This window comes from Pezoporus occidentalis, unplaced genomic scaffold (genome assembly GCF_034315485.1).
Source record: "Pezoporus occidentalis ecotype Australia unplaced genomic scaffold, CSIRO_AGI_Poc_V1 ctg158, whole genome shotgun sequence".
Lineage (NCBI taxonomy): Eukaryota > Metazoa > Chordata > Aves > Psittaciformes > Psittacidae > Pezoporus > Pezoporus occidentalis.
Window position 1 is genome coordinate 764,964 of NW_026913404.1, and position 23,365 is coordinate 788,328.

General features: G+C 37.5%; 1 protein-coding gene across 7 annotated transcripts in view; it reads right to left on the bottom strand.

The window, feature by feature from the left end:
* The window catches only part of MRTFB (myocardin related transcription factor B), an 82,940-nt gene that overhangs the window by 30,553 nt on the left and 29,022 nt on the right, over positions 1 to 23,365 (bottom strand). For 5 of the 7 annotated variants that reach the window (XM_062611821.1, XM_062611823.1, XM_062611820.1 and 2 more), the window contains 4 exons: positions 4,549 to 4,614; positions 2,195 to 2,250; positions 1,569 to 1,644; positions 490 to 651 (listed from right to left, as the gene is read on the bottom strand). In XM_062611821.1, coding sequence (XP_062467805.1) covers positions 490 to 651; positions 1,569 to 1,644; positions 2,195 to 2,250; positions 4,549 to 4,614 — 360 coding nt within the window. Of the gene's footprint in view, positions 1 to 489; positions 652 to 1,568; positions 1,645 to 2,194; positions 2,251 to 4,548; positions 4,615 to 17,615; positions 17,974 to 23,365 lie in introns of those variants that run through there. The other 2 variants (XM_062611826.1, XM_062611825.1) reach the window with 1 other exon arrangement.

Below are 23,365 nucleotides of genomic sequence, written 5' to 3' on the forward strand. Positions count from 1 at the left end.
ACTTTGACACTGGTGACAGAATTAGCCAACTGCTGGAAAATGGTCAGTTTTCAGCACAGTCTAAACATATGATACATAAGCATTTATTGTGGTTTTAACATACTGACAGGCATATTAAATCACATTCAAGGGATTGATAAAGCTAAGTGCATAGTGATTCAAAGGTATGTTTAACATCTGTGGCGTGCACACAGGCACCCAGGAGAGATGAAGTAGCGGCCACAGCTGTTTGATTATTTTGTAGTAATTTTTATTAAGAAACAAGTATTTCCAAAAACAGTATTATACTCCAACTATGTCATTAAAACTTAGTTTTGAATAAAGATAGGATAACTTTAATTAAATGATGTTTAGGACTGAGAAACTGAAAGAATAAGTAGTAATAAACCTTGAGTATATTTTCTTCTAGTGAACATTACCCTGAAGAGTTAAATTATTATATTCCACAATTCCTGGCAGATATGGAGAAGCTGTGGGACTCCTACTTGCCTATAATAGCTTCTTTAACACTGGAGTCTACAGGAAGAATATTTTTTTCTACCAGTTCCATAGGGCCAGGCCTCTGAGCAATCTTCTCATTCAGGTCATCTGCCAAGCGAGCTCTCTTCAGTTTCATCTGAGTGGCTTGTAGCGAAGGCTCCGCAAAGGTCTCTAAAAAAGACAGATTCATTTAAATGCTCTGCTCCATCTTTTCTCCAATTTCATGGCAAACAACATTGTCTCATCTTTGCAGTAGCCATTCCACTTCTATCAAAAGCAGGCAAGTAGTATCCTGAAAATTCTCAAATTAATAAGCAAACGTAAGATTCTGTAGCTGTTTTTCATCCTCATGATCATGTTTTTCTATACATATAACCTCTTTTCTAACAGTGGTAGTACTTTTGGTAAACATTTATATAATGTCCAACAGTAAAGCAGGGAATATAAAATAACAAGCAATTATTATAATCTGAAGACAGCATTTGCTGCTCCAGTGGTTTACCAGTGTGAGCTATGGTAAAGGTTTAATTAATCCACTGATTTTCGTATTGTCTTTTGACAAGCATCTTAAAAAGTTTACCTTTGAAAATAGCTTTTAGCATAAATTTCAGTCTTCATAATTGTATGCCAATGAAAATATGGAGAAAGGCTGTCAATATGGATGCGATATATCAATATGGAGACTCTTATCTGAGCTAGTATCCAACTGAATGTTTTGAAAAGCAATGTCTGTTAATTGATTTGGATCACGGTTATTTGGTAAGATTATGATGAAACACAGTAATACACCCGCATTCATAAAAAGACTGTTGTTTCATATGACCTGAGCAACAAGGAAAATAACAAGGCAAGGTAAAAGTCGAGTTCATTAAAGGTTGGTTGGCATGGTGGTGGAGAGTACATGATGTCACATAACTTTTGAGTACCACCATGGATATATCTATTATTATGCAGATTACCACAGCCATTGTAGAGCATATACACCTTTAGAAATAATTCATATCAAAGCCTAATTCAGTTAGGAAACTGTGCAAAACAGACATTCCTTCCAATAGCTGCTCAAAATGTACCTAGAACTGGGTACGTACCTTCCAGGATGTGCATTCTGACAAGCTCAGAGCGGTCTGGCCTGCTGCGAATCTTGTGCTTCAGGAAATTCTCAGTCTTTAAAGAAATGAGGAAATAGCATTGACTACTACTTATGAGAAAAAACAAAGAGGTTTGATAAACCTCTGATATCCAATCAATGAATATTTGCAATTGCATTTGGATGCTGTTAGAACATGGGCTCTAAAGGTATTTGGTTTGTTCTGGTTTTCTATCAGTCAAGCAGTGCTAATGAATTTCTATCTTCCGCAAACAAGTTGGGAATGCTTTTGGATTTGACCTCATACCACCACACATATCACAATAGTATAGATTTGCTTTAGAAATACTGCACAAGCATACTTTACCCATGTATCCTATTCTCAACTCAGTGAAGCCACGTATTACATCATGACTGTAAATCTATTTCCCCGCCTTCATCTGTTAAGGCTTAACAAAGTTCCTCTCAAATTTGACACCAATATTTTATTTTAATGGATTCTTCCAAGATAAAAGCACAGGTTATTACTGTAATGGTAAGAATTTTTTTCACATACTCAGAGAATTCAGTATCAAACACAACTATTCATTTCAGATATTAATAACAAGTTTACACAAAATGGTTTACCCTGGCTCGCTCCAGGCTCTTTATCTGCTCATGGAATGCAGCTGGACTTTTCAAGGCTGTGAAGGGAGAGTAAGAGTTAAATTGACAGAAGTGATTTCCAAAAAAAAAAACCTAATCAGCAGGTGTGCATGGGTGTTTAACACCATCTCAGAGTTGTGTGTGCATGTTACCAGTCTTACGTTTGACTCATACTAGTTGTATTCACTAGTATTTATCAGAGATGAGCAACACTGCTATACAGAGTACTTGGAATATTTGATTTTAGCAGATACTTACCATGTAACAGTTAACTTTTTCACTGTGTATACTGGGATCTATTTACCAAAACTGTTCCACAGTAGAAATTTTATGAGGTAATGTTCAGAATGCCAAAACACTGTTTCATTTATTCCACTGTATTTACTATGTCTATACCTCATACTTGCTGTTACTAGAGAGAACTGGACCATCCCTTAAGAACTATTTGTGCTGATTTAAATTGTAGAAGCCTCAAATGTTCAGACTGGAAAACAGAATGATAGTTAGCTGCTGAACAGCCAAAAAGAGCAAAAAACACTATCTCAACCGAACTGTTGAATAAGTGAAATGGCAGCAGCCATAGTCCATCCTATTTGCCACACTTTTGGCAAAGAGAAAATGAATGTTGCAAATGTGCAAAACAAAATCTTTAACACTTTAGAAGTTTCTTCCCAGGTTTCACTAAAAAAAAAAACAACAATCATTCTGTTCCTGAAGATAATTAACACTACAGGCCTGGGAAGGTGAAGATGCTTTAGCAAAGCAAAAAATCTGAAGTCTGCTGTATACTTGCAAGAAGAGATTAGCTTTATAAAACTGTGCTTTCAAGTTAGAATTACCTAGTGCACACTGAGCTATTTATAAAAGCTTGATATAATGTTGATAAGTGTTCAATGGCTGGGGGATTTGTTAGTTTTAAGGAAAACCACTTTTCACAGTTGACTCTTTTAACAACTTGGACCTATTATCTTGACCACTTAGGAATTCTCAATGTTTTGTGTACCACTCATCCTGAGGCCAGTCTGATCTCCAAAATAAGTCAGAAGACATACTAAACAATTAGCATAGTCATTGGGAGACCAAGTGGAAGAACATAAAACATCTCTAAAAAAAGAGTTAACTGCAGCTGAATTCTAGGCCACTAAATAGCCATATTCAGGAGGGCTCTCTTATGATACCTAAAAATCAATTTAGGAATCACAAGTGTTACTGCTGAAATATCCATCATCTCTAACAGACTGAAATCAATAATGGAAAAAATGGACTCTAAAGTGCAGCTGCATAAAGCAATTACTTTCAAAATACAAGTCCTGTCAATTCAGACATACAAACACAATAGACATCCAATACATACAAACATTATCTGCTTGTCAAAGCAGTAGGATCAGCAATTAAATTCCAGTGTAAGAGAGAAAAATGGTTTACTAAAGAACCGGTTAACTTCTTGCATAGCTGCCAAGGAGGGTAGGTAGCCAGGCCAAAGAGACAGAAGCTCAGCATGAGAGTGTTCTGAAATCATAAATACATCTCTAAATGTGTTTATGAACTTGGTGATGTTGCTGCCTTCACAAGACACATCACACTAAAGCAATCTTAACTCTTTCAAAGACAGCATCTAAAGGCATTCATTGAGTTTTTACCACTATACAGTCTTGGGTTTGGACCAGTTTGGACAGTTTGCCAGTTGTAGCACGTTGATCAGGAACTTCTGGCAACTGGAAAAAACATTTTAAATCAATTTTCTAAGAAATTTTTAAAAAACTCACCAAAGCCCCAAGATTCTTGGAAAGGGATTCATACTCAGAAAGGCTTAGGCACAGAAGCTTCTGCATTAGGTCATCCAGTGTTCAATGCCTAAGGCCTGGCCTAATCCACAGGCTCGTGTCCTGCAGCATCACAACTACCATCATGCAGGGTTTGACAAACAAGACGTGCCTGTTGGCACTTAAGTCACAACTCTTACATGCCCTTTGGTTTTGTTAGGCAGCCCTCGCCATACTACTCTTTTAAGACTACTAACTTTGTTACTGATGCTCACTCATTTATATAATTCCATTTACTTCAGTAAGATTAGTCATAATTTAAAGAGAGAAAATAAAGGGAGAATCAGACTATGTCTGCAAATCCTTGGATTTCCATCACAATGGCTATTTTAACTGAAATATTAGGTGAGCATGATGTTCATTTAGATTATGAAAAGGATCTCAAGTCTCTTCAAATAATAAAGTTATTTTTAATGATTCTCACAGAAATGCTGATCCTCATTATTCTACATTTTCAGTCCATAATTAATACAGTACAGTGATACAAATGACTAGAAATAATGTAAGTCTTACGTGGCATGATGCCCTGGTCCACCAGTTGTTCTCGTGTCCGTCTTTGTTGTAGTCTCAGCTGAAGTACTGACAAAAGAAAACAATCATTCATTCATATGTGAGCACCCTATCCCTCTGAAAGTACAAAGAATTCACAAGGTACTGTATTGCAACTCAGTAATATTTGTTTTCTATATGTAATCAGACCTGAAAGTAACCTCTAACCCAGCTACCATTAAGGAGTAACTGCTATTAACATAGTTACAAGTCACCACTCCCAAATCCTAGTTATATTGGAATTTGCTGCTTTTTGGTCACACCTGATAAAGGGAATACATTTCATACATATATCCACTTCTATCAGCTAGGCCTCATAAGAGGTATTAAGTATCCATCTGAATCTAGGAATTGTAACACTACTCAGAGAATATTCAAGAAAACCTCATTTATAGTGGGGTATAAAGATTTTATACCATAAACTGCAACACCTAATGATTATATAGCCTTCTTACATGTCTTCAACCAATCTTACATGACTGCACTATGCTGGAACAGAAATTATGTTGGCAGAAGATTTTAAAAGGAAAGGTATGGTTTGTTTTTTTTAATATATATATAAAGGCTTATTGTATATTTAAATAAATCCTGCTGAAATATGAAAAACTGAAAACACATTTTACCTGGCTTTTTTAAAAACACCAGAACAACCAGGAACAGACCTTATTCTCTCTCCAAACACCAGAAAATGCTGTTTCCCACTTAATCGAGATATATTTTATCATAATTATTTCAAGGACCAAATAAATCCAATAATGTCAAATTTGGGAAAAAACATTTCAGTTTCACAGGTAACTTCCTATGTCTCATTACATTTCATAAAATGTCCAAAGGTTCTGAACCAATGTGACACACATTAAACACTATACCAGGAACTCCACAAACCCTGGGGGAGGGCACAGACATAAAGGCTTCGTACTTTCAAAAATGAGGGTTTTTTTTGTAAATGTACCCAGAAAAAAATCCAAAATAAAATAAGAACTTGTTTCTTCTGTTGTTCCCTTCCCATGTTTCTTTATCAATTTATCACAGCACTTCATTATTTCTTAGATACATACAGACATTACCCTAATGTGAGATTTGATCTTTTGAACAAGAGATGGTAAAGAAAAAAATATTAAAGGTGTAATATTTACCTTCATTAATTTTGCCTTTATATCTTATTATGGATGTATGATTATAGCATGCTGTTCCCATTGTGTTTCACAAGGAAGCAAAACAAACTAATGCATTGTCCAAAACATCAAAATGAATGTAATATCTAAAAAATTAGGCTAAGTTCATTGTTTTCAGTAGTTAAAAGGAACCAGCTTATTTCCTGTTCTACAGTACAGGAAGGATACTCCTCTGGCTAAAGCATTAAGACCAGGAATAGCAAATCCTGAAAACAAGGACATTATTTTCTTGAATCACACAAACATTGAGAACTTAAATATAAACATTTCAGGGTTGTGGCATGGCAGATCTGTTCAGACTTTACAATATTGCTACACAAGAATTACAAAGGACACAGATGGGAGAATACAAAAGTAACAACAGTAAAATGTAAATTAATGGGAAGTCATTCAAAATGTATTGTGTTCCTCTGGAAACTTGAAAACACCTGCTTTGACTAATGAATTGTATTTTCCAAGTAATATTAAATAACTATAAAAAGTTAAGGGAAGACTTATAAGAATTTGAATTATTGTTGGTTTCCCTTAATTTCATCTGGTTCCAGGTAAGCCATGACCTCTTCTTACAGCAGCTCTTGCTAGTAAATGCAAACATATGTTGACTGAAGTCCTGAACCAACTCAAATGATGCTGTTAACACTCCTTTTAGCAGCATTTCCTAGGTCAGGTTTGGTGTATGGTGTAGCATTAAGTTCAGAGCATGGGCAGAGAAAGTTCAAGTCTTCAGGCAGAAAACCATGTGGGTTTCAAAATCTCACTGGTCTAATCTGCTCCCAAAACCGCAGGTAAGTGTGTGCAAACACACATTTATGCAACTGTGCATGCAACTTTAAAATCCCACAAGCTTTATACAAGTGTGAATTAAGAAAAATAATGTATTGGTCAGGATTTAGCTCATTCAAGAAATGCACACTTCGATGGAAGTGCACTTTAAGCATATGGTACAATGTTACCATGTTAAGCTTGTGGCTGCACTAGCACAAAGCCCTGAGAAATTCGCTAACTGGCATGATGTTTACAGGAAAGCAAACTCTTGGTATGTTTTTGTTTTGGGTTCTCTTGCTTACAACTGTAAAAAGAAAAAAAAAACCAGCTCAAGAGTTAGTCTTAAAACTAAACAGGCAACCCCTTTAAAAATCTTTAAGTTTTACACATCCAAATGATGTGAGAGCCAATTTCTAAACAGCATGGCAAGACTACCGTACATCACACTCTATTTTTGACTTTTTTCTGTTCTTCACTCAAACTATGTCCTCTTTTACACAACTGGGAAGCTGTGGAAAGGGTTAAAAAGCATGTTCTGCTCTGGGCAGGAAACTCATCCATCCTATACAGCTCTCTTTTGTCCGTATTTACACCATACTTAAATTTGTCTTTCTTAGAACACTAAGCACACTACAAATGTGTCTACCAAACCTTTTACCTAGTTACAAGTTAGTTTTAAACATATGCCTCTTTATTTCAGGCTCAAGGTCTTCCAAGAAAAATGATCCGCTCCAGTATCAGTTATGTCCAGGGCAGAGCTGATACATCTCATCAGACACAGTAACTAACTCAGAATTAGTATTTTTAAGTAATTTGTGGCTTCAATTATGATCAGATATTTGGCTTAAGCTTTGAAACAGAGAGAATACACAGTAGACTATAGCAGAAGGATGAGAAGAACAGTAAGAATGTACCTGCACATAAACCATATGCAGCCAAGTGTGAAGCTTTAGCATTTTTTTAGCAAAAATATATCTAACAAATAATTATGGTCTCTCATATCATTACTTGCCTACACTCCCATCTATTAATCTACACTGGGTATCACAAAGCAAGTAAGGGATGATTTTGAAGTTGTCCCATCTGTATCTGGACAGGTCATAAAAGCTGGGGGAGGACTGAAAAAAACAAGAGCTATAGAAGACATAGAACATGCAGCTATTCACTTATTAAACATATCAGGAACTTCTATATTACATAGTAAAGAAAGAACAGCCTGTAGCATGACTCATAGAAGAGCACTGCAGTGGGAATACTAAAGAAGAGATGACTCATGATTAGAAAACTGGTATAAGATAATCATTGAAGACTTGACTTGACCAGAGCAAGGAGGTTAAACAGAAACAAAGCTGGATGAAAACCAGATGTTTGCTTTTGTGAACAACCCCCAAATTAAGAAGTTTTAAAAAAATTATGGTGCCTGAATTTTTGTTTTTTTGTTTAATCACTTGAAAACATTAACAAAGTTGCTTAACAGAAAGTAACTGTGAATAAAAATCCTAATTATATTATTTTTTGATGTTTAAAATCTGAAAAAAAACAAAAAACTTTTGCTTTTCTAAAGCAAACAGATGGGGGAAGAAACCTAATATTTATATCTCACTGAAAGACATAAAAACTTAAAATATTTTTAGCCCCCATGGCAACAAAAAGTTAAAAGTAGAGACGTTTCTAAGGAAGAAATGGTAACACTTGGTAATTCTTTTGGCAAAGAATTGCTGCTGTATTTCAGTGAGAAACATCCTACAGATCAGAATGCAGATTGGTTTAAATCTAATGTAATTAAATCTAATACACTTTCCTTATCACATACATATAAATCCATATAGCAAGAAATTTCTACAAGTCAATAGTAATACACAAAATAGGTAAATATAAGAAGGTTGAGATCAGAGGACACAATTACCAAAAAGATCTACAGGCTTTACTACACTGTGCTATTTGCTCCAGTGTTCTCTTGTTTTGGTTGTTTTTTGGAGTGGTGGGGTTTTTTGGTTGGTTGCTTGCTTCCCCCTCTCTCTCCCCTCCCCAGACTGCAAAGAACCATTTCCAGACAAACCAGTGTGGAATCTGGGGAAAAGGGAATGCAAAAGACATGAGGGACTACAAAACGAAGTTCCCCATGGGGTGGTACTTAGTCAAACATTGTGTTTAACAGATCTTATTAGGGTAAAGCCATTCAGCTTGCTGCCCAATGGTTTACCTCTCACTTTTACATTTTTTAAATTAGGCATTAGGATTATCTGCATAACATCTAAAATCATAGAAGATGATCTCCAAAATAAAGGCCCAGAACTGAAAAAGGTTTAGATATGTTAAACACTATTAATGTCAGTAATAATATTCTTCTTTGTAAAGTGTATGTGTAAAAGAAGAGCTATGTTAACACCACTGAGCAAATCTAGTTACCAGAAGACAGCACAAATATTTTGCACTTAACATTATCTGGCAGGAATCCCCCTTCACATCACTGCAAGTCTAAGAAACTGTCTTTGAACTGCTTCTGAATAAAAGCCACGCACGGAAAGGTCTGTCAAACTCCTGTTTTGACTGAGAGAGAAGGGAGGATATTCTTTTTTATTTTCAAGTCAGTGTATGATTTTAAGAGTAACACTAATGCCAGGTGAAGAGATTCCAAAATTTCCATGTTTTCTTCAGTCAATAAAATGATCAAAAATCTTACATAGCTTATTTAATAAGTAAGTACTGAAGAAACCAAAAAGCATAATCCCTCCTCACAATAAGAACATCAGGTTATCTTGCTTTCATAAAGTCAGTAAGCATCTTCTGACTTCCCTGGAGGTACAGAATTCTCAGCACCTGAAAAACTGAGTGCCAGAGCCTGGTGCTCCCAGTCTTACAGCTTTTTTCCAGTGTCAGCATCCAATGGAATTGATGCTTCTATATCAAGGGAATGGAGATAATGGTACACAAAAGGAGAAGTTATCTGTTAACCAGTGCACTTTATTATTTTCAAATGTATTTCTATATAGCAGTAGATTTTATAAAGTTAACGGCCTTTGTTTCCAAACAGTGAGTACTGTTCAGGTTCACATGCACTATGCCCTGAAGGGGCATACAGATTAATAACCAAACCAAGCAGATCCTCAATAGCTTGCTGAAGCACTATGTGCGTTAAAGCTGGCATGAGTAGGCACTTGAGGAAGTTCACATCACATTTTGTGTAAGACCCTCTGAAAAGTAAGAAATACAGAGCAGTCCAGTCAGGTCTTACTCAGTGTGAATGACAGAATAAGTGAGAATAAAGTGTATTATTAAATCACTTAGAGCAAGCAGCTGTTATAAAAGTTGAGCAAGTGATTTCTGTTACAAATCTGTAATTTGTATCCTATGGAAAAAGATGTCTCAAAGTAGTACCATATAATCACAAGCACTGGAATGTAAAGAGGCCAAAAATAAATTGATAGTTGTCCTGCAGGAACAATGCTATCTACACTGATTGACAAGCTTTCACCACTGCTTCTTGTCTTGAAAAAAACCCAGAACTCATACTGTGCACAGTTCCAGCAACAATAATTCCACATCTAACACAGTTAATTACATACCCTATTAATTTAAAATCAAATATTAATTATATCTTTTTAGAGAAGGTGCTAGGAAACAGCAAATAGTGGTCGCCATTTAACAGTTACACAGCTGAAACACATTAACGCATGGGAAGGGAAGGGGTTCATCTGACAGCACACAGTTCTTTCCAATTACATCAACACGAAAAATAATGCATCAAGACTGTTTATGTGCTGTATATGATCTTTTCTTTATTTCCTCCGAAGTTAAAATCCGCTGGATATTAGCTATTTAAACCCTTAAAGCTCCAAGTAAAAATGGGAAAATGCAATGTCCAACATTCCTGCATCCTGCCTTGGAAATTTCCAAGAGTGGTCGGAACTCCAGTGCAGGCAGCAGGCGGGCTGCCATGGAAACAGACAGTGCTGGAAACAGGGCGTTCCCTTTGAACTAAAGCTCCTGCACAGAAAGCCTCCATCGCTTTCTGCCAGCTTCAAACAGCCCTCATGCAACCAAGGTCTCTAACATGATGAGATCGAAACACAGAGGAATAGATGTTACTACCAGATGTTGTAGTTGCAATGAAGCCCTGCTGCAGGAGATGAACTATTCTCTTGTACCTTTGATCTGAAGTAATTTAAAACCGGTTATTTGGCATCAAGACTATAATACAAGTATATGAACAGCAGGGTGGCAGTGAAGTAGGAGAGTATTTTATCAGACGGTAGGTGGACTATACAAGTGATCATCAGTTTTGTATTAGAATTCTGCACCAACCTCATAGCACAGGGCAACAGTTACAGAACAGCAGAGATCACCTTGAGTACTTAACTCTGTGCCTCTGTCAGTTACCTTTGCCCCTCAAACTCCATCTGCTCAGACTTAAAAAGTTTACATGTCATTTTCTAAAAGCAGAATTTACATTAATTTCCCTGAGACAGATGTTTTGCTTCCTCCTGAGTAGTGGCTGTTTCTCCCTCAATTCTATATGGGGTGATGTACTCTATTTATAACTCATTAAATGCTTTACTGAGTTAAAAAGGTTAATCTCTTCAACTAATATTTGTTCTGTGAATACAACAAAAAATGAATAAAAAATGTTTTGTGTAATAACTAAAAGACAGAGCAGGTGATATGCAAGGTACATGTTTCAGGAAGGTTATAGAATATGGTGGCTAGTTTAAATCTGTCATTCCTCATTCCACAGGTGTCAGAAGTCAGAAATTTGATAACAGTGTTATTTTCATTTATATGTCATGACAAAGACAGGGAAAAGCCATGAAAATATTTAGCTACCTGTAATTTGTTGGAAGTGATTCTAAGTAAGTTGTACAGTATTTAAAGATAAGATGCATTTAAAATCGTGGCACTTGCCTTCCATCAACCTGATGATGACATTTTGTTGAATACAATGTTGAAACAAAACCAATTCATCATTAAAGAAATGAGACATCATCTAAACATGAATGAATGTTATACTGGTTTCAGTCCTCAAAACTTTAATGTATGCCAGGATATAAGTTTAAGAAAGAAAATATATTATTTAAAAAATAATCCCTTTCCTATACTTTTAAAGTTCTTTTTTTTCCATTACTGCATATGTGATTTTTCCGCAAAGACTATATCCAAAATAATTACGACAAGTGAAATAGCCTCTGATGCATACTCATTTCAAGCAATTCTTTGGTCATACTTTCATTTCAGCTTAGAAATGTTCTGGATAAATGTAAAGCATGTGAGTGGAGACTCCTGAGGGCCATTTCAGATAATCTCTTCAGAATTCCACAAGGAAACCCTGCAGGACCTCCAAGTCTTTTAAATTACACCACTGTGATTTAAAGTTGGTGTCTGTAAGCCAGTAATGATGTATACACAACTCTTTCCAGAAGTATCATCATCATACTGAAAGCAGAAAACAAAAAGTGAGATGGGAATGAGCTAACTGTAAACTTCACATTTAAAACAAAATATAAAGCACAACAATATCATCAGTTGAGAAGCTTTAATGACTAGGATATAGGACAATCTGTATTGTATCCTATTGCTATGGAACATGTTGCTTAGAAACAAACCAGAACATACAAGAACCTCCAAACAAATTACCCGAAAGTCTGCTGGGATGAATATGTATATGCACATCTGTAGGTAAAAAGCAAAATCTATACTTCTCTGTTTAAATCTTTAAAATGAGAAAAATCACTGCTACCTGGGGTGGCAAGTCTGAATAAACGAAAGCTTACATTCCAAGTATTCTGTAAAATTGTATACCTTAAGCCTATTAACAATAACTACGTTTTCTAAATCTGCAAATATTCCTCAGCTTAGTACAGGCTTCTCATTTTTTAAAAACTAATTTGCATTTCCTCAAATACGACCATCAGTCAAGCAATGTTCTGTCCAGGCACTCAGGAACTTGCATTCAAATTCTGCATCTACTACAGACTTGCTTTGTGATAACTTGGAACACATTACACTGATGACAGATGATTGCCAGCCAAGCCCTCTCGAGAAGGTATTACCTCCATTTTCCATGCTTTTCCTAGGCACAGCAGAGCCAGCAACAAAAAGCATACCCCAGCAGATCCTGCAACTCATGAGATTAAACATTAATTCACAACACTGAGGAAGGTGGATTTACACCAATTTGCCTGATTGCAAACTGGGATATAAGCAGTGGCATGGTGTCAACTCTTGCTATGTAGACAACAACATCAGATTTCTGCAGATGATTGCTCAGATTACTTACAGTGACTGCAAAGTTGCTGCATTAGAAGGACTTTACATTAAGAAGGCCGAGGTACATACATGTTTTGTTGGATGCACTGTTAGAGGAAAAAAGAAACCTCCAGCATAGTAACAAAACAGACAGTGGTTTTCAGAGCATGTTTCATAACTTATTGTGATCTAAGACGGGATTACTGACAAGGACAATGGTCTCTCCCTCCTTCCAACCCCAGTGGCTCCAGTTGCATCAATGCTGGCAAAGACACAGCATGTCAGGTCAGTGCTCTGATCTTGCTGAACACTAGCACCACTTAAATAAACAGTCTTCAGTAATACCTGTCCACTGATCCTACTCATTTCAAAGTGGCACAATTACTGATGCCAGCACAAGAAAAAGGCACGGTAGGGCTGGATGGGACTACACCTACTTTTGACAGCAGCAGTCTTAATCCTCACCTTTTATAAAACCTGTCACAAATCTTGTAGTTGCCATAGCAAGTTTCCTTAGAACTCCACTGTATCCTCTAATTAGAATCTACTATAATATAATCTGTATGCAGATTATATACAAAATCAAATTAATACATTGTGGCCTTGGTTTATTGAAGTATTTAAGCATGTACTTATTATAATGCTATTACCAAACATTTATTAGTCATTTAAATGCTATGCTAAAGAAGAAAATTTTGTGGAATAAGTGCTGTTTTACTTGTGAGACATACAATTATCCTACTGTCATTAAAGATGCTGTTTATGGTAGATACATAAAGTTAAGAATTTTAACACAGCCTCACAGTTTCAGTGTATTGAATTTACAGTGCTTCCTCTATTAAATAAGAGTATGGGAATAATAGTATTTTTTTCCAGTGTTTTTCTTATCATCTGTGTCTCAAGAAACATACCCAATAGACTGCCACTGATAAGGGGTCATAAAAACATCTCTAAACATCATGTAATAAAATTCAAAACTTAAAAATAAACTAAAACAAAACAAAACAAAAACCAAACAAAAAACTAACCAAAAACCACCAAACAAAAAACCTCCAAACAACAAACCCCAAGCAAAACCGGCAAACCAGCAGCAGAATCTTTAAGTCTAACATACCACCGCAGGAGAGCAGCAGAGGTCAAGAGTATCACCAATATTCAACATGCCAGCAATAGTAGGAAATCTGTTAAATAAACAATTCTCATGCAACATTGATTTGATTACAAGAAAGGAAGGGAAGAAATCCTTCCTGACTAAATCTGGTAATCTGCTAACCAGACGGTGTGAAGACATTTCCAGCAACACCTGAGAAATCCCTGTGCTTCACTCATTCTACCCTGTATCCTGTTCCTAGCACTTGCCAGTCTCCAGTTCCTCACAAACCAGTAAAATTAAAAAGCAGTACAAATTCAGGAAAGCAATTACATTTTAATGTGGAAAAAAATTTTCCTTCCTGATTAGGGGTTTTTCTTTACAGTTTTCATGCAGACAACTCTTAACTCTGAAGCTCAGATGACTATATGAAAACCATGGTGCAAACAAACTGGGATCCAGTCTCCTTTTAAATCGCAGCTCAGATAGCACCATAATGATTTGTTTCACCAATGTAATACTGTGTTTTCAAGAGATCTGCAGGGCCATGCAGTCTTGCAGAAGCTCATCAATCTTTATATTAAACCAATTTAGGATACATGGCAAGACTTCCTAAAATTAACTCCTCAGTCAGAAACTTTCTGATCTGCAGCCTAAACACATTTCTAATTGCTAATATACATACTGTTGACAATCCTCTTTCTTACTAACTGTATGCACAGTGATGTCCTGATTCATTTAAGGCTTTTCACTTGAATTTTATAAATGTTTTGGTGACTTACTTGACATTAGAAGTCAATGCTGCAGAAATTTCTGACAAAACTGTTTAGTTAGCACTGTACAGTTAGCCTCAGAGCCCAAAAGTGGTTTTTGTTCCTTGCTTATCAAAATTACCTTTTGGGTGAAACAGATAAAAGAAAGAACTGATTTCATTGAACAGGTCAAATGTAATAGTAATACATGAGTTGTTTACAAGAAGGTAGGGTAATTAAGAGGATTTCCTCCTGTGCTATAGGACACTATAATGTATATCTTCTAAGAGTATTCATTAGCCCAAGCAAAGGAAAATAGTCATCCTTGTAATCTAATATTCCAATGTCTTGAATATTAATTTGCTGAAGACAGTGTCAGGATTTGCTTTTCCATCAAAAGGCTTTCCTTATAAAAAAATACCAAGTAAAAAAGAACTGCACCTAACAATTCTCCTAAGGTACACGTTGCTGATATAAGCACACTGCACTCTCTCACGGTATTTAGGTTTATCAAACCTGTGCAAAACACATTATGAAGCAAAGGCTGTAGCACCTTCTGATTTACTTGACTTCTATGTGCTCTATCCACTGCCAACAGAATTGCATTTTTAACCATTCACAGACAGTATTGTTCAGTATTTTTGTGTCCTAGCAAAAAAAGGTTGATGATTAATGTGCAAAATCAGTCACTTCCTTGTTTGAATTAAAGGAAAAAGAGAGCAGGGGTGAAAAAGAAGTGAGAGAATACCACAAGCTAATTTTGAACATACTGTTCTGGAAAAGAAGTGGTTTAATGTTATTCATAGTGTTATTTAAATAGGATGAAATTAAACAAATGCAGTCAGATGTTTAAAAATCTAAAGAATACATGAGCTACGTATTTTATGACATTATAAACTGAAAAGGTGAAACCCTGTTCTAGTCTCTCTAGAAGCAAATCCTGCAGATCTGCAGTGTTTTCAATAATTCATTCTATATACTACAAGAAAGAAGATGCTTGCTTTTTCTGAGCTTTAGAAAGAGAGAAGGCTGGAAGAGGAGATCCTGTAGTCATTCATACTCTCAAAAAGAGGTTCTTTATTTTAATTACTAGGTTGCCAAACTTAGGAGCAGTACAAGGATAAGCAATATTCGCTGGGGAAAAGTGAAAATGGAGAACAGGTACTAGAACAGAGAAAAGGAAGCAAAGATAGTGATTGTGGGGAAAAATCATATCTTCTTTTATGCACTGAATAATTTAAATTCTAAAATATTCATTAATTTACACTGGAAGAGTGTCCCATAATTGCAGGGTTTTTGCTACTCTGACAGACCATCATTACTGTAATGTACATTCTTGCATCCACTTTCTACATAACTGACATACTAAAAGAAGACTGAAGATAACCATTACTGTGGTTACTTATTAGCCCACCTATATTACCCGCCATGCTAGGTTTTACATGTCTTTCTCCCTTTATTTCTTAGTAGCTTATGTTAGGTTTTGTTTTTCTCTACAGCATTCTCCACAACAGTATGCATACTCCTCTTTCCCTCTCAACTTCCTTGCCGTCCCTCTTTGTTCCTGAAGCCCCACAGATCTTCAGAGGGAGCGGCAGCAGCAGGTTTAACTGGGTCTGTTTAGAGCTGCAAGGCAAACTCCATGAAAAAGCAGCCCCAGTTGGGCTTTTCTCTGCAACCGTTTTTCAGTCAGTACTTTCCTGCTCTAAAGGGAGTAGAACTGTTATACTCCCAGCCACAGCCACATACATCAACACTCAGCTTACCGTGTATCTTCCCAATCAAGGAGAAACCTTTAGGATCGGTACATTATATAAAAATCAGTGGTTTCTCTAGCCCTGCTACAGAGCTAAGTAAAGGGGCTTTAAAAATAAACTGTCAGGTACTGAATTCAATAATGAAATGTGCTTTTTGCTATTTTAAACGTTAAGATCCAAATTTAAAAAAAAACACCCCACCAAAATCCAGCACTTAAATTCTGAGAAAGGCATGATCTCATGTACACGAGGGAAAACCAGCAGTCTTGCCACAACACCAAGGAAGAAATCTCTGAATCACTGACAATCCAGAGAGATCTGCAGTAAGAGCCATGGCAGAGTGTTGCAAAAGGAAAGCAGGAATTTTGCTACTACAAATACAGGTTGTTTCTGATTAAGAAGTTGGAGTTTGAGTCTTGAACTGCCAAGAGCCCTGTATGTTAGCATGCACCAGTTAACAAACCGGGCTGCGCAGGGCTGGCAGTTGACCTCAGGAGGCTTCTTCCTTCTCCGTACCACAGGCCAGCTGGAAGAATACTGCCAGCTAGGAGTAAGGCAACTCCCCTGCCTCAGCACTATTAGCACCACAGTCCAACAAGTACTACTGTAAATCAATCTGGTGTAGTACCATTTGTCAGCTTTAAATAACGTTCCAAATATCCTCAGACTATTGCTATTTTACAAACTACTGCTTGTGCATTATATCAATTTAATGCACAGTCTGGACCCAATCATTTAAAGAGACACAGTGTAATTTGAAAAGCATATACCTGGAATGCAGAATCAAATTCAATTTAAAGTATGAAGGGAGAAGGGGATTCTAGAGAAGGGCAGCAGCTGAGAAAAGCACTGTCGGAAATGTGGTAATAATCTACATCTACAACTAAAGTTTTATGGGGTTTTATTTTTAATAGCATTACATTTAACATTATTTTCATTATATGTACTGCAGTAGTGACATTTTGAAGCACTTTGTGCAGTATTTGCAGGACAATTTCAGAGCACTTCATGAAGTCAGCACTAGGTGCTACTCCGACAAGACACTACTACAGTTTCTATCAAGCTGATACCACCGTTGCTTTAACAGTCTCAGGTAAACTCTAAATTTAGCTTTGAGACATTTTTTAAGATGAAGCCCAACATCTCATTTAATGTACAAAGCCTATTCCTGACACTGAGCATTTAATCACAGATGCTGGTGAGCTGCCTGTGCCTGGCACTTGTGCCCCCAACCCAGCAAGTGACTGACCTTCCTTGAGACTCTTCTGGCTGTTCACCTCAAGGCATTCTTTCTCCTTCAGCGGCTTAACATCTCCCGCCGGCAGGATCTCGGAAAAGCCCTGTTGCTGCTTCTTAGAGCTATCGATCATGATGACAATCCTTTACAATGGCAACATCCAGCACAAAAATCCGCCCTGGTCTGCGAGCAGCAGCGCGCCGCTCCCCCTCCCTCCGCTCAGCACGGAGCCGCCGCCGGCATCCCCCAGCCGCTCTGCGGACCGGCGCTGCCTGCCACAACTCCCGATCCCGCCTCTTCCCAGGCAACCACTCCCCCTCTGCCTTCAGCTACGCTCGCTTCCTCTGCACAGTCGTGTTTCGATATGCAGCTTGATGGTCAATCATCTGACAAAGAATGAGGCAAGCAGTTAAAAATAAATCCAGCCGTTGCTGAAGGAGCAGCATTCGCTGATACCTAAGACCAGCTACCGCCGAGGACTCTCTCCATGTTTCTCCTTCCTTCTCCCTGCCCCCACTGCTCTGAACACTGCTGTAGGCAGCAGAAACACCTTATCTTCGTCTGACTGGCACATTCATTGCTCATTAAGTTTCACCAATAACCAAAGCTGCACATTGGCACGTTAAAGATGTTGGAGAACAGTTCCCCTGCCCCAGCCCCAGGTCTTGTTTCAGAGACGTTTAACTAGCAGTGACAAGCGGGAAAACCACTGGTTATTTCCATGTCTTTACTTGCAGTGTAAGACAGATTCTCTTCCTTGTTATAAACAATCTAAATAAATAGATAAATAAATTATTGTATCTTATTATTCTCCCTTTTGCCTTACAGTTATGCATTTCATTATTCCCAGCAGTTTTAGGAGTATTTCCTCCCACAGCTTCTGATCTGACTCTCTCCCGCATATCCCACTTATCTTATGAGTCATCAACCTCAGCATCAACTTGGAAGATTTTGGCGTAATGAATCCCCTCCAATTAGCTGGCATTGGCCATGAGAGAACAGCAGACACTAGTTGGCAAGTCACGTACTTAAAGAAAATAAACTATACATAAATAAGTAGTCACTACCTGTCACACAAGTAACTCTAGCAGGTGCATTTTCCCTTCGCTTTGGTCTAAAAACGCTATCATGATATGTATTTTCCACACCCCTACTTCATGTTTTAAATCCTTCAGCTTGAAATTATAAAGGACATCTCCACTCAGAAAACTTACTTCACTTTATAGCATCAGATTTGAAAAGATCTACATACAGTAACAAACCCCTGATGTAGAATTTTTAATAGTAAATTAAATCATAAAATCATCTTGCCTCCTTAGCTCTTTCCACAAGACAATCCTTCAACACCAACGCTTCACCTTAACAGTGCGCTCCCAGGCAAGCAGTTGATACTATGTGGTGTAGGGCTGTGTGACACAGCCAGAAGGGCTTGAAAGACTCTCCCTGGCTTCACACTTCTGGCAGAAGGGGGACCTACATATACTTGGAACTGCAAATTAAAGGAGCTGTGAGTTTACTAGGCCATATCAACTTCTTGACACCTAAGGAGCTGAAAATACAGGCAAAAGAAGAACTCTTGCAGCATAAGTGATAGTAGTTCTATCCATTCCTATCTGTCTACAGTGCTTTATATAAATTAACAGTGAGAGTGCTCAAGTCAATGGCAGATCACTGCAACAGCAGTTAGGTGCCGGCAGTTCAAGGCTTCATGAGTGTTTCTTACCTGTTCAGAAAGATGAGCTTTAGTAACATGGAGCTCCTCTTTTTCAAGGGTACCCATTCCACAGCAGAATTTACAGAAACGAAATTGCTTATGCTTCAGCCTCTTGGAGCTAAGCCTAATATTTTGCTTCAAGTTCACCTCCCAGTTCAATACATGCAGATTAATTCTTCAAATGCCTATAAGAAGTTTGATCAACAGTAATTTACAAATAACTTTGTGAAAAAAAGCAGGGATCACAGAATTTATGGAAAATAAGAAAATTTTTGTGCAGACTGGAAGAGATGGTCAAAATGATGCTGTTTATTTTCCATGTAACCAAATATTGTAATTACCAATAAATGCTATGCAATATTGAATTGCTGGGCTGGAGGCAGACATAACACTGGAGAGTTATGTCTGCCTCTGCTGGAAGCAGACATAATATGGAGAGGAAGAAAAGATACCTTGGAAGAAGAAAACGGTTTTTGTTCAGAGGGACGTGGACCTGCTTGAGCCAGCCCAGAGGAGGCCACGGAGATGCTGCAAGGGCTGGAGCAGCTCTGCTCTGGAAACAGGCTGAGAGAGCTGGGCTTGTTCAGCCTGGAGAAGAGAAGGCTCCTTAAGGGGAGACCTTAGAGCAGCTTCCAGTGCTTGAAGGGGCTACAGGACAGCTGAAGAGGGGCTTTGGACAAGGGCCTGTAGGGACAGGCCAAAGGGGGAACGGCTTTAACATGACAGGGATAAGGCTTCAAATTAAAAAATAACCTGTTAGAAAGGTCTACAATTCTGGGGCAGTTTCACAGGCACCTGAGGCATCTCATCACTGCTGGCTGCGTAGCTGTAGTTTCAGCACTGTAACATGGGAAAAGTGTACGGGTTTATGAGTGACTTACATTCCTAAGAACTGCACTAGAAGAAACAAACACTGTTACCTGGTTAGCACGTTCACATACTAAATTCATCAGCTAACAAGACTCAGTTATTCAAACGTGTCTTCCAATCATGAGCAGGTCCCACATGGATCAAGGCAAAGGGCTTCCTCATGATCCCCAGAACCACCCCACCAGCCATTTAACAGCTCCCTGTTCCCTGCTAAATGAAATGAATTTGTAACTCTCCTAGAATGGTTCACGTCTGTTCATACCTTTGGCTGCTAATGCACCATACCTACTTCTCAGATTTACTTAGGCACTTTCAAATCTGACAGCGATTCTTTAAGCTCTTGCAAAACAGCAGAAGCCCTGTCATCAGCCAGCAACTCCAGGCTGACACTTTAAGCATACATCTTATGTTTGGATAGTATCTGTCTTGAAGGTCATTGTTTTGACAGATAAAAAACCTGCTCTGTACAGCAGTTACTATCATTATTGGTTTTAAAAGATGCTAATTCCATACGTATCTTTAAGGAATCCACTTCAAGGGTGGGAACTTAAGACTTTCCCATTCAAATTACCCTTCTTGTCCTATAACAAAATACCATTTAGAATGTTAGTGAAACACTAGCAACTTGCTTGTCCTTTGACTACTTTTTAAAGCCTTTATTTTAGCGTATACACTGTAAACAGAACACAACCCATGAAATATAAAATATATACTCAAAAAGCTTGGGGTCTTTCAATTCCACTCACAGTTAGAAATGCTTTTGTGTTCATTTTTTAAAGGCAGCTGGAATTTGGCTTGTCATTTGAAATTGATGGCATTATTAAAAAACAGGCCAAAAAAGTTTTTCAAATTGATAAATTTTCATCTTGTCTTTCAGTTGCTCATTGGGTACTTAAATAAAGAAGGTTTTGAAATAAAGGAAGGAGAAGTACTCATTTCCAAAGGAAACACTGGATGCATAACCTCTCTGATTTGAACATACACCTGTTTCCAAAGAGCTTTTTTTAACAGTACAAATAGCTAAAGGACATTAAAATGGTAGAGAAACGCATAATGAGCTAGAAACAAAACTGTGCCTGAAAGACTAATGTCTATCAAACAACAAAACACAACTATCTCTTTCAGCTAAAAGAAAACCTTAAGCGGTAAATGTTATCTTTCAATCACAGGTTTAAACCCGATTACAAAGAGCATCAGAGTATCAGTAACATGTTTGCTTTTAATCTAAGGCAATCAATGTTTTATTTCCATCCTCATGCAACACAGACTTTCAACTCCAGCCTACAGCAAACATATTCTTTAAAAACAGGAAGTGCTTAATAAATATTCCCCAAAATCACAATGTACAGGAGGAAGCAATGCAGCGACAGTGCACCCTCCACAGTGCCTGCTTGTCGGCCCTCAGAATAGACCCCGTTATCTGTTTAAGTATCAGGGATCTGGTGAGTGAGATCACTAACAGTGAGCAACTTCACAACCTCATTAAACGTGAAGTAACTAAGCAACAATTGCTTTAACAGTACATTCCAGCTCTTCTCATCATATGGAGCTCATTTCTCTGCAATCCCATAAAAACAAAACCAACCACCCCCCCCCCCAGGAAACAAACCCAAACCTAACAATACAAAAGAAAGAAAAAGAAAAATAATAGCCTTCAGTATTTAATTTATTTCACTACCACATGACTTTGAAAAGGGGAAAACAGACATTTATTTCATCTTGGCTTTATGCACACCGTGATGAATTTCTTGGTCCGTGATACTGTGTTAGGATAATCCAGTTCTTGATCATGGTGTAATCATAGCAAAACAGTGCTCTAACTACCCAAGCTAAAGACTTAATTTAGATAGTTCCTGTTACGGTTTATTCTATTAGTTCTTTAAGCAGTAAGAATGTCACCTCAAACTGTTAACTTAAGGGGTTTTGGTCTGGGTTTTTTTGTTTGTTCCCCTTCCTCCTCTGTCCCCAACTGCCACTTATAATAGATCGCTATTCTGCTTTCTTGTTCTGGTTTTTCTATAGCAGTACATAAATTCTTTGCTTTGAACACTTAAGACACTTACAACAACTCAGCAGTAAGTCTCACACAGACCATCTTATCTGTGCACGTGATTAATTTTTATATTTATATAATTTTTTTTAAGGGCAGTATTTGGTCATCTACTGTGCTACTTATGATTTGCAAAACATGCATATACCAAGTACTGCACAGTGATTACCAGCTCTGTTTGCACTACGTTACCTTCTTGTCGTGACTGTATCACCAGCCAACGTTTCAACACCACCACATACAGCTAAGGTTTGCTTCTAACACTTTAAAACAATTATACAGTGGAATTTAAAATTAACTCAACATTCTTTTCTAGCTATGCATTTTGTTATCCACAAGGAATTTCAGGGAAAAAGAAGTCACAGTAAGACATTTTGATAGAGAGATCTCCTGAAAGGAAAACATACATATCTCCTGTAATCATTCAAATGCCAAGCCCTCCAACAGGATCTTTTCATATATACCAGATGCCTTGAATTGAGTCAGTCACAGGTCACGTCTCCCATGCTAATCTCTTCACAATAAGCAGATAATTTAAAAAAATAATAATCTATAAATCAAACTAAAATGATGGAATGTTTATAAGTTTACCAAATGGAATGACCCTGCTGGAATTCTTTCATGTAGCCTGTGAAAATGTCAGAATATATTCCATTTAAGAGGTCACAGTCCCTAGAGAGCTCTGAGTTTTGGCCTGTATGTCTTTTCACATGCTTTAATATTTGAAAATCGTTCCTTGTAGACACTGACTGATGCCCTGGGAATGCTCGGATTGTGGGAACTGGCAGTACCAATGACAAAGACATACTTAATGGGAAATCAGTACCTACTCAGTTTGCTCTCTCATCTCATAACAGATAAGACAACATTTGTAGGAAGACCAAAAGAATCTGCACATTGAAAGACATTTGTTTTTTCTGCTGACACTGTTAATAAAAACAACCCAACAAACAAAACCACCCCAAAACAAACTCCCCAAATCCCACAGCACCCTCTCCCCCTCCCCAAAGAGACAACCAGATATTAATTACAACATGCTGTGTGTTCTTACAAAGGATTATTTAGTAGAATATTTGCACTGTATGTTCCATAGACTATTAAAACCTTAAAGCAAAGACAGATCACAGA